The sequence below is a fragment of the Aedes aegypti genome, chromosome 3 (assembly GCF_002204515.2).
Source record: "Aedes aegypti strain LVP_AGWG chromosome 3, AaegL5.0 Primary Assembly, whole genome shotgun sequence".
In the NCBI taxonomy this organism is placed as follows: domain Eukaryota; kingdom Metazoa; phylum Arthropoda; class Insecta; order Diptera; family Culicidae; genus Aedes; species Aedes aegypti.
The window spans coordinates 227,711,631-227,729,794 of NC_035109.1; the positions used below are offsets into that span (position 1 = coordinate 227,711,631).

Genomic DNA, 18,164 nt, shown 5'->3' on the forward strand with positions numbered 1-18,164 from the left:
GCTTTCAGGGCAATTGATTTTAGTGTACACCCGATTCTGTTTTTGCACGGATTTTTTTTTACACGGCCGTGCAAAAAAAGTTTTCATACATTTTTTTCCGCCAAAACTTTATTTTTGCATGAAACGTCGAGAAATGGTTCCTTTTTTTACCCGGTTCTTGAAATTTTGAACTGAAAACTTTTTTTTGCACGGTACGCATCCCCCGTGCAAAAACAGAATCGGGTGTAATAGGGTAGAATTGTTATCACACATTGTCTTTCGCAGAAAAATCTTGTTTTGAAATTAAGAATTTAAAGCCGTTTTATGTTGGAGATTCTAATTTCAATCACCTATAATACGTGGATATATTGTTTTTCTTTCCAGGACCATAGTGAATCTAGTGCCAACGCCACTCATCAGCCTGTCATTCTCAATGGACAAAGCGCAACGGCTTCCATTCTCCTGTTACCTGTCGCGCCCAATTGAATGTTCCTGCCTGTTTGGTCCCAAATATTCCCACCGAAGGAACCTCTATCGGCAGTTGGAGCGGAACTTTGTCAAAATCATGGAACGGGTCAGCTATTTGCCGGATTTCCACAGCGACGATTTCACCGTTGTGTATCAACCATTTTTCAAGGAAGCCAGCGTTTTCTATCAGCGGGATGGCAAAGCGGATATGTCTATCATGTCGGTCGACTGTGTTCATTTGAGCCAGAAGGGGCATGCTGTGTCGGCGAATGGGCTGTGGAACAATATGATGGAAGCAACCGGAAGCAAAACTATTGGATTTAGGAGGCTTTTTGAGGAATTCAAATGCCCTTCTGCTTCGAATCCGTACATCAGAACTTATTTTAATAGTTGATGGGCCATGATAGGTTAAGTGTAATGAATAAGACTTTGTTATTGTTTTACATTTTTGGTAACAATTTTTTTGTTTATTTTAACAAGTGATTGAACATGTGAAAACAAATGAATCTATGAATAAATTAACTCGAGATTTTTGTTGACTTAGATTTTTGATTTGAGATGACAGCATTTAGTGGTGGTGTGGAACTCCGTAGACTGGTCGTGGTGCAGAGTAAACTGGTGCAGGTGCGTGATAACTGGAAGCCGGAGCATGATAGACTGGTGCTGGTGGGCGGAAAGAGCTAATGGAATGAGAAGGAGCACCATAGACAGTAGATGGAACGCGGTGGTGGCTGCTTCCACTGCTGAAGGATGGTGCACCATAGGTGGAGGATGGGAGGGAGAAAGAGGCATGCGAAGAGTGGGATTGAGACGAGAAAGATGGTGCAGAGTAAGATTGAGAATGGGACGATAAAGATGGTGCAGAGTAAGAGTGAGATTGAGACGAAATAGATGGGGCAGAGTAAGAGTGAGATGGACTGAAGGATGGTGCACCGTAGGAGGATGAAGGAGCAGAGTAAGAATGAGACGAGAACGATGGAACTGAATGCGAGGAGTAGGAAGGAGCAGAGTACGAGTGGGAGGAGTAAGATGGGGCATGCTGTGCCTTGTAGTATTGGGCGACCTGAACTCCCTGACGGACATGGCCAAGCTCGATTCCAGTCACGCGAGAAGAATGTCCACCGAACGATGGGACACCGTAGACTGGGGATGGTGGGCCGTATGAGTGGGATGGTGCTCCATAGGATGACGACGGTACGCCGTACGAGGTTGATGGTACCGAGATGCCATGGGATGAATGTCCTCCGAAGGAAGATGAGCCAGTGTTTTCATGTTCCAACAGCACTTCCTTCACCTTGTGCAGCAGATGGGGATCCACATGGAGCCCTTCGGAGGATTGATGTCCTGGGCTAACTGAAACGTAGCCACCATCGGAGTCACCGTGATCGCCATGGCTGTGGCCGCCACTGGAGTAGGAATAGCCCGCACTGATTGGAGGTTCCGCAATGACAGCTCCTGCCACCACAAGAATGGAAATCTGTAATGAGAGAGGAAAAATTGACATGAGTGAATCAGCGGGCCATCATTATGTGTAGGGCGATAAGTAATTCTGTCAGTATGCATATGGATTTACGGTAAGGAACCCATGATTAAGTAAAAATGACTTCGCAAGTCGACATACAATTCACATAAGTCTAAACTTAACCTTAGACAGCATGTAAATTTGAATAAAGCCATTTTGATTACTTTATCGAATTTCGCTTAATCAATCGACGAATAATCCAACTTCCCTTCGAGCAACTCATCTCTTTTGATTCGTTTGGATCTTACGTGCTCTCTAACCTTTTCGTTACAAAAACCAATTTGTATTTCTTATGAACGCCACTCTATTGCATGTTTCCGCTCAAGATTCGAATCTTTCCCGCCAAAAAACAAGCCCCGAAGCGAACCCCCTAAAACACTCTCCCGAGAAGTGTAACACCTCACAAGATGCACCACAGTAAACGCAATGCGATTAGCTCACGAGACGAAAGCCCTCCAGGCAGCAATCATATAATGTCGGAACATTATATCACCCTCTCGTAAAATCAGAAAAAAACAACACACTCGTGAAACCCGCCGTGTTGATGAATGAGCTTGTCACGAGATTTGACTAAAACTCTTCATTGAATGCTTAGCGAAAAGAAATGCACGTTTTTGCTTGCGCTGCGAACCATAACTGTCGAATCGTGTGGCTAAGTGCGAAACGATCGAAGTGTAAAACATGTTCAGTTCTGCTGCTCGAGCATGCTTCTACAGAGCGTTGTCTTCGGCGCCGTGCTTCTACCTCTACCTATGAGCGTGCGCGTTATGGTTCGACGATGCTCAAGGTTGAAGAGATTTCGATCGATCGTCCAATGACATGCTGGTTTTGGGAACACCGCTTCAGCAGGGGTGCGACGCCAACCCTAAAGACTTGCCATAGCAGAGCCATGGGTGTAGGCAGGGAGTAATGAGGGTGTCATTGTTCCCCTTTATTTATCCCACGATAAAAAACAATCAAAATCAACTTACTTTTTCATCAAAGGTTTAAATTTGATTAGAGTAGTTCGAAACTTGTTTTCGACATTCACATTTATATAAAATTGCGTTATGATTAACTGTTTTTGGAGTTTAACCTTAAGTCTGACTTTTACAGAGATCTATCCAAAAATTAAACAGAGATTTCAAGGTTGGTTCTATCATACAGAAAAATCCAGGAAATAACATTTGAGATTGAGTTTTTCAAAGATTCTCTTCAACATCCATGTAAAGTCTGTTCTACTTAGAATTTAGCCGCCTTCTAGAAGAAAAAACGTACGAAAAATCTTTTCAGATCATTTTGTAGCATTTTTATTAAGCTACGAAGAAAAGTATAAGAAAAGATATCTCTCATGTTTTTGAACTTTTTGATGGATTTTACACATATATTTTGCACAGTCAACAACAAAACCAGATAGCGTTTCTATTATGTCGACTTATTTCTTAGATTAACGCTTGATTATTTCTCAAAATATTTCGATCTGTTGAATATATGAAATTTTCAATCCTAAATTTTCTGATAAAAACTTATTTTTATTAAAGAACACTACAGTGCGTGTTCTGTTTACTATTTTTGCAAATATTCCCGCACAAATAGCGGCTTTATCATATATAAAATTAAATTTAAATACATAATTCAATTTTTAACCTTGACACTTTTGATCATGTTGACGTTCGCTTAGTCGACAAAACCACAACAGGGGCTCAACTTTTTAGCACTGGGATTGTTCCTATCTGATATGGGAAACAAAATACACCCAAAATTTGAGTGTAAATCAAGGGTTGTAATAAAATCGCATAAATCAGGAATAATTGGGTGTTTTGGCGTAACCAACGAAATGCATTTAAAATTGAGTAAATTTGTATTTCTGGCCTGCACTTAAACATTTGGTACTGATATTGGAACAGGGCTTTAGGACTCTATTTGGTGGACTGATAGTTTTTACTTGAGTCGACATGGTACCTTCCATACCATACCATTATTTGAACTTAAAGAATTTTCGGGATCATTTCTACTAAGTATATTGGATTTTCATCGTAATTGTGTAGAATTCTCTCACGTCTTTAGCATTTCAACTTTGATAACTTTGGCATATCTGTATAAACCTTCATGAAATTTTAAGCCCTCGATAAATATTTCTTTCGTATTAAAAGACTGAGGTAAGTTTTTCACTATGACAATTACAGGCGCCACAGTAATTAAAAAGAAATGGGTCAATACTAAATGAAATAAACTTTATATAAAACAATTGGGTCATGATAGCTCTCTTGTAGAATTTTTGGGGTTAATCAAACAAAAATTCTTCTGCTAAAGACCATATCAGATATCATTCGTGGGTTTAATCAACAATCTTCAATGTATCTTGCGAGGAATCTGCAAAAGTTCCGTAATGGAATTCAAAAGGTTCACAGAAAGAAAAATGCCTGTTCAGCGTAAAATTATGCACATAAAGTAAATGACAGATTTGCCATACATTTACACTGCACATCGTGTAAAATTACATAAAAACTTTGTAAATTCTGGCTACAAACCGCGTAATCCATTACAAGATTTTATATTATTTTTATTGAAATACTAGTGGTCCCGGCAAACTTCGTCTTGCCATCAAGTAGGCTATTGAAAAACGCTATGGATCGTCCCATTCAAATAACAGTTCCGTTCACTCTCGTTTTTCCAACTTTCCCGGTGAATATCCGGGGATTTTTATACACACAAACACGTCGGAATCCTTGACGAACAGAACGGAGAATAAATCATTCAAATCCGTTGATCCGTTCGTAAGTCATTTCGTGACATACAAACACCATTCCATTTTTATTTATATAGATACGTGAATTCTTCTTTCTGTGTTTATACTAAGGATCGCATAAATTGTATTGAAATAAGTACCTCAAAATATTCTTCACAGCTAAAAAAAACTATTGTAAATTAAAGTTTATTTCCATACACATATTTGGAACATCAAAATAAACTGAAATATCAACGATCAATATTTTATTTTTCAATCTAATGTACCTAAAATTTCCTCGATCATGAGAATTCAAGCATTTTAAGTTGAAAATTAAACGTGATTCTGTATTCCTCCTGGTTCCTATTTATATTCTTCTAAATATCAATATAACGTCCAAGTCCCTATCGATGTTTTTTTTTCCCTGAAGTTCATCCATGAATTCCTCTATGAAATATTTGCGAAAATTACACAAAGATTTCTTTTTAAGGTACAAACATTAATTTATTTATGAAATTTTAATGCAACTTTCTTCAAAATACAAACAAAAAATACTTATGTATTGTTTTGGGAATTCAAGCAAAGAATAAACTGGGAAGTTTAGGTTCCATCTAAAATGGCACCTTGGTTCATTCCTCTGCAATTTTTGAAAGATATTTCTTTATGCATATGCATTGAATTAAACAGGGAATTTAAATTAGGAATTTTACTTGTTTAGGAACCCCATCAAAAATATTACTTTAATATTTTGTGATGAAATTTTTCTTCATTTTTTTCCAAGTATTTTTTCTAATTATTCTAAAAAATACTCCAGGTATTACAATGAAAGATTATGTGGTGATTCCTGCAGCAGTTTCTTCAGACAAACATGTGGAATTCTTCAAAATATTTTTCCAAGAGTGTAAAGTTTGATTTCTCAAGGGCTTCTTAAGAAGTACGTCGAATATTATTGTTTTGTAAATTACAACAATATTTCCTACAACAAAATTTTTAAACATCTAAAATAACATCTTTAAACATTTTTTTTAAACATTTATGCTTTGTGAAAAACTCTATTTTTTTCTGTTTCATGTTTCCTCCAGTAAATCAAACAGAAATTCTTCCAAAGAAATTATTTCAGATATTTTTTCACGATTTCATCCAATACTTCAGATTTTATTGTCATATGTTTATGAGTATCCCTTAGAAAACAACCAAAATTTTATCAGCAAAGAGCTTAAGATTTTTTTTAAATATATTTTTTTTTTTGATTCTATAAATTTCTGCAGGATAAACTTTCCAAAGAAAAAATACTGGACAAACCTTTGGTGGAATTTCTGGAGTATTTCTTGAACCCATAGATAAAATTTTGCGGCAATTTTTTTGAAAATTCATTAAAAAATCTCTGAAATAAATTCTTAAAATTTTGTTAAATAGTATTCCATGGGCATTTTTTATATCTGTTTTGAAGGAGTTTCTGAAAAACCGTGGAGAAATTTGCATACGCATTTTTGTAATCTAAAAAAACTTTTTGAGTTCTTTGTTTAGATGTTGGCAAAGATAACTCTAAGAAGAAAGATGAACAACTTTTTATTTTGCCATATATTTTGCCGACAACGCACTTTTCAAGTAACACTACTGTCATCTGTTGAGTGCAAAGCGCGTGAACATTATTTTCAGCTAAATACTATTATCGTGCAATTAAAAAAAGCGATGATAAAGTGGACTTCAAAAGTAGAGGACTCATGTATGTTTTTTTCCTTTCATCACAACAACACAAAATTTGTGTAATTTTTATACGTGCAAAAAATTGCTGTTTTTCTTCTTCTTGGCATTCAGAGATGATTGGCAACAGTGGCGTCATCGTTAAATTCTTCTTTGTGTGCATGTTACTTCGGCAATACATTCACGAATCTAATAGAGCGTGCATTCAGTTTTTCAATTACTTTTTCTACACTGATTCCCATCCACCTGCTGACATTCAGTGGCAGCAAATTCAATTTCGCCTGTAAATACAAATAATTTGCTTCAGAATACCCCACAACACATGCGCAACTTGCAAAAATTGTACATTTATATTAAAAGACTATAACTATTTATCAACTGAAGGCATCACATTGCCATTTTCTTACACCAATAATACATTTACATTACAATTCATACAATAATTCACTTTTAATTTTTTTATATATTTCTCAATGTCAGTGCCTCTGGGTGAAATTGAATATTAAATTAACTAAATTAAATTAAATTGGGAGACACTGAATGTGTGCGTATGCTGCACCGACTCTCTTTCTCGATATATTCGCTCTCCTAGTCAGATTGACTTCGTGCTAGCGGAGTTTGTTTTGTTCGTTTTCGCACTCTTCGGGAATCATTCAGCTGAATTTTATACGTCACTGACTGGAAATATCGTGTGAGCTGTGTACCTCTTTTAAGCGTGAAAGCTATAAACGAACATTTCGACATCTGGTGGCCACTAAGAGAACATTACGTATTAGTTGACTTTTGGCTCACCAGAGCTGCGCTGTTCATGCCATCTTTGATATATGTGTTATTCCTTAGAATCTTAGGCAGCGTCCATTTATTACGTAATGCTAGAGATAGGCAAAAAGAATTGGAGCCATTCAAAAGATCCGGATCACTCAAAAGAACGAGTGTTCCGTGGCTCTTTTTTGGTGAGAGTTGGTTCATTTGATCTGCACTGATCAGACAAAAAATTACCCGGAGCAAGTTCGAATCGATTCTTTGCCCCTATTTTCCTTCGCTCGTTTATCGGCTTTATTATAACGCTGGTCACTTGCCTTGCTTTGCGCGCCACGCCATGTATGGACATTTTCTGGTGCTCCGTGCTCTCAGTGCTCTCAGCACTTACTGACAAATTCGCCCCGCCCACTTGCGTGTAGACAGATGGAAGATAGAGAAAAAGTGCTCTCTAGAATTTGCTTACATTTTGTTTCTTCTCTTTGGTTCGGGTAGGGGAAATCGGCCGTGTTTATAAGCGAATATTTTCAGAGCTAAACGATCACTTCGGCATCAGGTGGCCAGTAGAAGAACCGTCAAAACGGGGTTTGGGTTGATAGCGCACCGTGCGCAGCATAGGAAGGAGCACACAATTTATACTTTTTCTCGAAATAGTTATTTTGTAGACCATCATCATTTCTACTAAACATGTTAGGGTTCAAAGAATTTGAACAAATACAATTTAGATGGATATAATCGTAAAACCATTTACACTTATCAGCGACCTTATTTACTGTTCCGTATTTGTAGGATATGTAGTGATAAATTAAAAAATTAAAAATAGTAATCCTCATTATTTTCCCGGCATCACTTCCAATCCCCCCTGGTTGCGCCACTGCAGAAAGTACTCGTTGAGAACGCAACGTAGCCGGAGGGAATTCTTTAATAAATTCTGGAAAAATCTCTACAGGTATCCTGAAGCAAACTATTGGGGAATGTCTGTCGGTTTACTTAGAGGAATGTTTCAAAAAAACATGTTCATGCCTGGAGAAATTGATAAACCTTTATATCCTGTGAAGAAATACCGATTAATGGGAACTCTACCAATCGAATCCCCAATCTTCAATCAATCTGTGATTTGTAACCGTTAAATGGATCCATTACTCAGGCAACAAATTGAAGCAAAATGTGTTTCAAACTCCACATTGCCCAACTTACAAGAAAAAGGAGGGTGGATGCCCTTCATAGCTTTACGTTGCAACAAAAAAATGTTAAAAATTGTGTATAATGATCGTTTTTGTGTGAAATGCGTAAATCAAAATTTTAGATCGCTCGCTCAAACCTAGCTACGTCCATGTGTGGAGTCCTACCGCTTGCCGTTTTGAAGTGCAAACAGCCGCGATCAGTACCGTTGGTCACCGGCTGGGCTGGGAATGACGACGCTTAATCTTGATTAGGAAAAATAATAATCCGGTGAAAGGAAGTCATACCCCAACTCGGTGATAGTACTGCACCAGTACCGGCTGCCGGAGGTATATTATGCAATAAAGGTGGTTGGGATTGTTTGTGGATTACGATTCGATTGGCTAGGGGGTATCCAAATGTAAGTCAAGCGCGTTTCACCGTGAAGTGGGGTGTGGACTTGCGCGGAAGACTTGTTCTTCGGTCTCTCCGGTGGACATCTTAAGGCGGGCTGGAGTTTGTAATGGACCCACCGCCCGTGTTGCAAATGCAGGTATGGGATCCAACGTTGATTGGATGGGTGGGTGATGTTGTACAACAGGAACGGGTTTAGCCCGATGCTATGTAACATGGTACTTTCATTTTAATTTAAACGATAAATAAGCAAGTTTATTGGACAAAAGGTTAAAATGGATTATGAGAGACGAAGACGCCATGGATTGGAGGAGTTTATGGGCCCAATGATATTGACGCAACATTGTAGCATTATGGCTTAGCAATTGAAACATAACATAAGATAAGTGTGATTGAAATGGAGAGTTGTTCAATTAATTTTAATTTGTACCATGCAAGATAAAGATAAAGAGTGCCATAAACGATTAGATTAAATGCAAAGGGAAATCGAACAAGTTGGTATCAATCATCGGAAAGCTGGCCCTTTCAGCCAGCGTTCCTCGTGAATAAAGAGATTTGTCCCATCGGCAGATAAAGAGCTTATTTTGTCAGATGTAGTACAAGTCGCCTAGTGTTGAACGGCTAAAAACGTCGCCTATTGTTGAACAGCCCGTGTATCAATGTGATATAGACATTACAGCACATTGCCCGTGTATTCCTTATGGCGTGTTCAACAATAAGCGAGCATTTTGACCGTTCAACAATTGGCGATTTACCCTAATAGGGTAAGTGTACCAGTTATGGCCATAGTGGTTCCCTATTTCGCCATACGTGTTAACTTAAATTTCTTCAAATTTTGAAAAGTTTTGTGTGTTTTAGCAGTAAGATAAAGGATGTATCTAGGTGTTAAAACATTCAAAAGTATAAAAAATGTAAAAGTTATCGAAATTTTACATATGGCCAAATAGGGAACCACTATGGCCATAACTGGTACACTTTCCCTATATTTTTTTATGTTTTCTTGTTTACTCTTCATTAGTTTCATTCCAAACATTACATTCATTTCTTATATCTAGGTGTTCTGTGTTATTTGACAACACTATCATCCTAATTTGGTAAAACTAAATTAAGCATTCATTAAAATTTTGTTAACAACATAGTTCATTTCATTTGCCGTAGCAATTCCGAATTTTTACAAGTGAGTTGATTTCACCTGCTTATATCAGAAAAAAAAACGCTTTCAATTAACTTAACCAAGATACCTTTTTTTCTCATGACATGAGAAGATTGCAACGATTTTTGTCTAAAATAATTATTAATTTTATTCTACAATTGTTCCAATGTTTCAACATTGGATATTCTTCGTAACTCATATATAGCAACTCATATATAGTCTTAAGCACAGAGAGGAAGCTTCAGAATAGTTTTCTAAATTTTATTTTGAATTCTCTGCAGGTATTACAACAGCTAGTCCATATTGGTACAGCATACAACATAGCTGGCCTGAACATTTGTTTGAATATCAAAAGCTTGTTCTTAAGACAAAGTTTTGATTTTCTTTTAATAAGGAAATAGAGACATTTTACATATTTGTTTCATTTGGCTTGAATGCCCTCAATGTGTCATCCGCAAACAAAGATTTTTGACATCTCTGAGGTAACTCAGCTAAGTCAGATGTAGAAATATTGTATAATATTGATCTCGAAATGCTGCCTTGATGAACACCAGCTCTTACATGAAGTCTTTCATACATGGATCTTTGATAATTAACCTGAAGTGTACGATTTGATAGATAACTTTGGATTATTTTATTACCATATGTTGGAAAATAAAAGTTTTGTAATTTTACGATCAAACCTTCATGCCAAACACTGTCGAATGCTTTTTCTATGTCTAGAAGAGCAAGACCATTAGAATAGCCTTCAGATTTGTTGGAACGAATCAAATTTGTTACACGTAAAAGTTGATGAGTGGTCGAAGGTCCATGGCGGAATCCGAACTGTTCATTGGCAAAAATTGAATTTTCGTTGATGTGGGCCATCATTCTGTTCAAAATGACCTTCTCAAAAAGTTTACTGATGGAGGAAAGGAAACTGATTGGACGATAGCTAGACGCTTCTGCAGGATTTTTGTCTGGTTTAAAATTGGATCAACCTTAGCATTCTTCCATTTGTCTGGAAAATATGCTAATTGAAAACATTTGTTAAATATATCAACTAAGAATGATTAGCTACTTTCTGGAAATTTCTTGATGACGATGTAGAAAATTCCATCATCGCCAGGAGCTTTCATATTTTTGATTTTTTTAACAATAGTTCTCACATCTTCCAAATCAGTCCAGGAATTTTCGAAAACGTTCTCTTGATTGAGCATGTTTTCGAAGTCCTGAGTAATTTGATTGTCTATTAAATTAGTGAGTCCTAAATTAAGATTATGCGCGCTTTCAAACTGCATAGCAATCTTTTTAGTCTTTCGCAATTAGTTATTATTATTTGTTATCCTCTTTCAATTCCGGTATTGGCTTCAGTGGTTTTTTCAAAATTTTAGATAATTTCCAAAAGTGCTTAGAGCCAGGGTCCAATTGAGAAATTTTATTTTCAAAATTGTTGTTTCTTAATTGTGAAAAAACGCTTTTTGATTTCTTTCTGCTAGTCCTGCCATATAATTTTCATAGCAGGATCGCGAGTGCGTTGAAATTGCCTTCTCCTCACGTTTTAAAGGCGTATCAAGAGTTTAAGATCATCGTCTATAATCACGGATTCAAATTTTACTTCACATTTTAAAATTGCAATGCTCTTAGCTTCAACAATGGAATTTGTTAAAGTTTCAAGAGCATTGTCAATATCAAGTTTTGTTTGTAAAGAAATGTTAACATCAAGATTAGAGTCAATATACGTTTCATATATATTCCAGTCAGCTCGAAAATAATTGAAAGTGGAGCTGGTAGGATTGAAAATCGCTTCATGGGATATTTGAAATATAACAGGGACATGATCAGAATCAAAATCAGCATTAGTAATCAGTTGGCTACAAAGATGACTAGAGTCGATTGAGACCAAATCAATCGTATATGGGTTTCAAGAAAAGGAATAACACGTAGAGCTATAAGGGCATTGAATTGAGAAATATCCTGAAGAGCAATCATCAAATTTAATTCTGCCGACGGAATTACTTTGTGAATTATTCCATGTCCGATGTTTGGCATTAAAGTCACCAATGACAAACATTTTTGACTTATTGGGAGTCAATTTTTGCAAGTCAGCTTGGAGCAATTTTACTTGCTGGCCTCAGAGCATTGAAAAGGCAAATAGGCAGCTATGAAAGTTAATTTACTAAGTTGTGTTTCAACTGAAACACCTAAATTTTCAAAATCTTTAGTTTCAAATGACGAAAACTTATACGCCTATGAGTACTGAACATGAATATGCAACTCCTCCACATGCCCCATCAAGTCAACAATTACGATAAACAAAAGAGTTAGGATCTCTTTTGAGTTTGGATACAGGTTTCAAATAGGTTTCAGTAATAACGGCAATATGCACGTTATTAACTGTAAGAAAAATAAACAGCTTGTACTCTTTACCATTCAGTGAACGAGCATTCCAATTTAAATATTTTAATTATTATTTGGATCCATTAGAAAAACGTAATCCAATAACAATTCAATTAGTAAATTTTACACTTACTTGGACTGCATCAGTCATAGTGGTGGCTTTGAACATTGCATCAATCATTAGATTCAATTGTCCAGTTAGAAAATTAAAATCAGAGCCAGACATATCACTTGAAGTGGTTACATTATCTGATGAATTCCCATTAGAATTTTCTGTAGATGAAGAGGCGGAGTAGATGTTACCTTTGGCGGTAGGGTTTTCTTTCATTTGATTTGAAACAAGTAGAATGGGTGCTCATAGTACGAATAGGGAAGGAGTTCAAATTACCTGCTACGATATCGGCAAAGGATTTTCCTAGGGTAGATACATTGGAAATTAGAAGACTCGAACGGCTACCTGACTGATTTAAATTAGCTTGTAAATGAGCATGATTATAATCCACCTGATGGGTATGATTCTTAACCAAGCGATTGTTAACTAAAAAATCAGCATTGTTCGATACTGTACCAGGGAAATTCCGGAAACGACCGTTTAGCGTAACGGACATTACCGTTCAACTGCCTGGCACGAGCCTCGATGACTCGCCTACGCGAAGGATAGGCCCAAAAATTTGACTTATGATTGCCCCGCAATTTGCGCATTCAAAGTTTGTGGTATCATCCTTCACTGGACAGACATCCTTAGCGTGAGAAGAACCTCCGCAAATCATGCATTTAGCATCCATGCGACAATGTTTTGTACCATGACCCCACTTTTGGCACCGACGGGACTGAATGGGGTTTTGAAATTTTCCTCCAGGTTTCTGGACATGGTCCCATGTCACACGGACATCGAACATAAGGTTTGCTTTTTCGTATGCTTTAGATCAATTTTGTTAAAGTGAACTTAATTAAAACATCGAAAAACAGATATTTTTTTCTAAGCATCCTTACGATTATTCAGAGAGTCTCTTCCGAAAATATGCCATAATCTTACACAGGATATTTTTATAGACTCTTCAAAAGTGTTTTGGACCTTTAATAAAAATCATTTTCAGAATTCTGCCAGAATCCTACAAATTATTATTTAAAACATGCATAGGATTTCATGAGATTCATGACCCGAAATGGGTAAGATGGGTAAGATTTTTTGAAAAGCCTGTTTATTTTTATGGAAAATCATGATCGAGAACAGATTTCCCGGGAAGCTCATAAGAGTGATAAGAGCAACGATGGATGGTGTTCAAAATTGTGTGAAGATTGCAGGCAAACACTCCTGTTTGTTCAGATCTCGCCGGGGACTATGACAAATTGGCGAACTTGTACAATATTGTAGAACTGCGTGCCAGTTGTACATTATTTTGATCGAAGGTGTTATGTAGAGAACCGGGTTTAACAACTGAGCATAGATTTTCATTAGATTCAGTCAATCGAGGTTTTATTTGATTCTTTGAAAGATAAAAGGATAAGATGGGATGAACTTTTCGCAAGAATTGTTGCTCTTGTTTTATCTGTTCAGATTGTCACTTTGTAAATCAAATAAACATTTTACAATAAAAAAGACAAAACCTATTTGGTATAAAGTTCTCGACGCTTGTCCTCGTTACTGGATAATCTTTACAGTAATATCACATTAAGGATAAATCCGCAATACACCATATATTAGGTCACGAAACAACTAATATGCGGATATAGGTGGTAGTAAACATTTATCCTATAATTGGTCCATCTTTAATTAGCTTCAATACAACGTCACACTATTTAATTTCCAAAAGTTCAGCATCAACTCAGCATCCTACAGCAGCTGCAATTATGTTTTGTCCAACGTGTCACATACTTTGATTGCACAACGGTTTTCAAGGTCTTTTGTTTAAACTTCTTACACTTTTCCCATAAATAGTTCATTAGTGCAAAGACCACAATCATCCCTTCATAAATCAGTATCTTCACGACTCGAATGTCCATCTTCACACTTACCACACTGAACTTAATCATTGTTGCACTTATAAACAGAATATCCAACGAAATTCACGATATCGAATAAAAAATAAACACACGAACGCCGCAGCTTTAAGCTTTGCCAACCGAGCACTGACCCGCAAGTCCTAGGCTCTGGTGCTCGAGATCTGCACGGAAACACTGCGACGAGATTAATAATGAAATTGCGTCCCCGAACAAATGCTTTTATATGATTACCTTCTCTCGGTGTTTGTGGTGGTTCGGCTGCAAAGTTCGCGCTCAAGCGCCAGGCCGCACGAGAGGTACTTTTTCGGGGATGCTTACTTATCTCACCACGCGCGGGCAGGTTGAATTCACGGCAGCTTGGGACAACGAAGGCCCGACAGAAAGGCTTTTTCTTGTTGTTCGGTAGGGATATCAGGTAATGCCCAGAAGCAACGTGGCCTTCTCTTAGTAGATCCAATTCGAGCAAGATCACGCTACACGGTGGACATATTCAAATCGATTTTAATAATAAGTATTAATCAGAAATCTAATTTGATTAAATATTTATTGGATTTGGATTGAATGTATATTGGATTTGGATTTGGATTGGATTGGGATTAGATTGGGATTGAATTTAGATTGGATTTGGATTTGGATTTGACTTGGACTTGGACTTGGACTTGGACTTGGACTTGGACTTGGACTTGGACTTGGACTTGGACTTGGACTTGGACTTGGACTTGGACTTGGACTTGGACTTGGACTTGGACTTGGACTTGGACTTGGACTTGGACTTGGACTTGGACTTGGACTTGGACTTGGACTTGGACTTGGACTTGGACTTGGACTTGGACTTGGACTTGGACTTGGACTTGGACTTGGACTTGGACTTGGACTTGGACTTGGACTTGGACTTGGACTTGGACTTGGACTTGGACTTGGACTTGGACTTGGACTTGGACTTGGACTTGGACTTGGACTTGGACTTGGACTTGGACTTGGACTTGGACTTGGACTTGGACTTGGACTTGGATTTTTACTTGGATTGGACATGGATGATGACAAACTCACGAACGTCGAAAAGTCAACAACTTGGACTAGACACGATTTTGACTTGGATTACATTTGTTTTAGAGTTTGATTGGACTTCGTACATTTTTTGATTAGTTAAGTTGAGAACAAAAATCAACAAAATCTCCCCAATTCATCGGAGAGGATGCGAATTCAAAAAAAAATCTCCACAATTTATCGATAAGTTTGTGAAGGTGAAAAAATCCCTTTTTTTAAGTTTCACTGACTACAAACCCACCCTGTTCCATCAAAGTAAATAACCCCAATCATGTTCAAGAAGAGAGCAAATTGATAATATCAACCCACTTAACTGCATATTGCAGTCAGTCACTAGGAACACTCTCCAGCAGCAGGTTGCGAATCAAGGTGATCGAGTATGTTATAGGGCACGCATTCAACGTCACTCGTGAGATTCCACTCTCTTTCTCTCCCGCAAGCCCCTAAAACGACCGGTTTCTTATGTGCGGAATTTCTACGATCTCTTGATTTTTTCTGGTACATGAAAATTGTGATCAAACTTCAGGTAGATTTGATCCTTTCGCCAGTGTGAGAGTGATGACCGCTTACGATATTTTTGATGTGCGGTTCATGATTCCTTGAAGTGACATAATCTCTGCAGCTCCTTCAAGAGTGAGTTGTCGGTAGAAAGAGGTATTCCAAATCCGACACTTTTAATTCATTACCTCATGAGGATTTTATGGAAGCAGTAAGTCAACTCAGACAATATTTTATCGGAGCTTCAAGAAAAATTTTCGGCTAGAGAGTTTTCGACAGTCGAACAACGAGCAACGTTAGAATGCATACATACATAGTGGACACGAATAACATCGAACTCCTTGACAAACAAAACGGAGAAAAAATCATTCAAATTTATTGACCCGCTCTCAATCCAACTCGTGACATACAAACACCATTCCATTTTTATTTATTTGTCTGCGGAATACGAATGATAGATAGTCTAAGTTTAATAAGTCTAAGTCTGATCGGATAATTTGATGTTAAACCTTAACTCATACATTTGAAATACGCATCTTTTTTGTACTACACCACCTTTATTAGATCACAATCATTTAGTTGACATCCGTATTGTTCCAGCACTTTGGAATGTCCCCCTATCAAAACGGAAGCCCATTAATTTACTAATTAACTCAATTACTGATGTCACCTGGGTGAAGATAATTCTCGATTTCAGTGGAATGCTTTCCCATCGCGGACGTAATAAATTTCAATCTCTCTAACGTCAATGTCACGGCGATGCAGCAGTGCATCAAAAGACAAACGCATAACGGTTTATTTGTTTGCCATCAGGAGAATCGTTTTCTTGAAGAGAGATAATTATCCAGCAACAAAAAAACACCGGTGGAATTAAATGGCCAATCACATTGAGACCCTAAACGAAAAATTGTGCAGGTCTAATAACGCCAAGGTTATTACATACGTACCGCTGCCAATTGATTTTTGAAATCTTTGAATCGATTAATTGATTTGATTTTTGAGAACTACCTACTGTAGTATCATAAAACAAGACGTCTTTCCCTTTCAAGAAGTTCGTTTCATTGGTACTCATTGAATTATAATTGAAATATAGCCCTTTCGAACAGATTTGGTACGTTTTTGTCCTATAATGTAAGTAATTTGTCCCGATAAATAGTTATGTTTGGTCCACCACTTCACGTTGAAATACGAACTTCAAATTTTGGGTAGGTATGTGTTTGCGCCATTCGTAGCTCACTGGATATCGTTAATTGGATACAACGTGGGTTATGATGTGACTTCAATGAAATACACTACTAGAGATCACTTCTCCAACACACTATGGGTGATCAGTTGGCCAATAAGTGAAAAATTACTTGTTGTGATAGGTTTTTCTTGTAGATCGATGTATTGTAAACGTTTCTATTAAAATATTTCTGAAATATCAGAGCGAGTTCTTTTGTAGTTTTATTAATACAGAATGTCAAAGTATTTTTTTTATATAATAAAGAACCGAGTGCATAAATGTTTGCACTTAATTATTTATTATATTCAAAAAAAAAATAACTTTGACATTACGTATTAATAAAACTACAAAAGTATTAGCTCTGATATTTCAGACACAGTGAAACCTCCATGAGTCGATGTTCCATTACTCGATATCGACTCATGGAACCATACTGAAAACAAAATTTCATGGTTACTATGATGGTCCCCTCAAACAGCTTTCCAAGGATTTTGTTTCCACGACTCGATATTTCCATGAGTCGATGGTCCCTTCAGATATCGACTCATGGAGGTTTGACTGTATATCTTAATAGAAACGTTTAGTATACATCGATATACAAGAAAATCAGAACATCAGAACAAATAATTTTTCACTTCACGTTGAATGAAATATACTGCATTATCCTAATATTCTATACATATATTTGAAAAATGATCGAAAGCTTACTCAACGAGAAGAATTCAGCTGCACATATTTGCACTTTTTCGTTTACGAGCTTTTTGACCTTTTTCAATATGTTTAGCAATATTTCGATAATAACAGCTTAACACTATTTCAAGGGATAATTGAATATCGCAAAATTATTCATATCATCATTATTATGTATGTTCTAATATTTATGATGGTTTTTGGCGACGTTATTGGCAAAAGTGGTTTATATATCATTAGTAATTAAATTCATTATTTCGTTATAGGCCCTATTCAAAAGTTTGTCATGAAAAGTTGTTTTTGAAAACAAAACATCAAATTTGTACCACACAACACATATGTCATGTCATAAATATGACATGAGACGAAAACATATGTTTGGTCGCTAGTCTATATGGAAACCACCCATAGTGCATTACCCGCACAGTGGCGTATGGCTGGCCAAAAGTAAAAA

General features: G+C 36.9%; 2 protein-coding genes across 2 annotated transcripts in view; one reads left to right on the forward strand and one right to left on the reverse strand.

The window, feature by feature from the left end:
• The window catches only part of LOC5567308 (phospholipase B1, membrane-associated), a 47,911-nt gene extending 46,930 nt beyond the window's left edge, over positions 1-981 (forward strand). The window contains exon 6 of the mRNA XM_001651693.2: positions 364-981. Within this exon, the coding sequence (XP_001651743.2) occupies positions 364-841 (478 nt within the window). The 3' untranslated portion in view covers positions 842-981. The remainder of the gene's footprint in view (positions 1-363) is intronic.
• Positions 880-14,443, reverse strand: LOC5567307 (DNA-directed RNA polymerase II subunit RPB1). Its single transcript, XM_001651692.2, has 2 exons — positions 14,263-14,443; positions 880-1,924 (listed from the first exon to the last, which is right to left on the reverse strand). Exons 1-2 carry the CDS (start codon positions 14,278-14,280, stop codon positions 1,016-1,018), a joined length of 927 nt encoding a protein of 308 aa, XP_001651742.1. The 5' UTR covers positions 14,281-14,443; the 3' UTR covers positions 880-1,015.
• Positions 14,444-18,164: the final 3,721 nt, after the last annotated feature.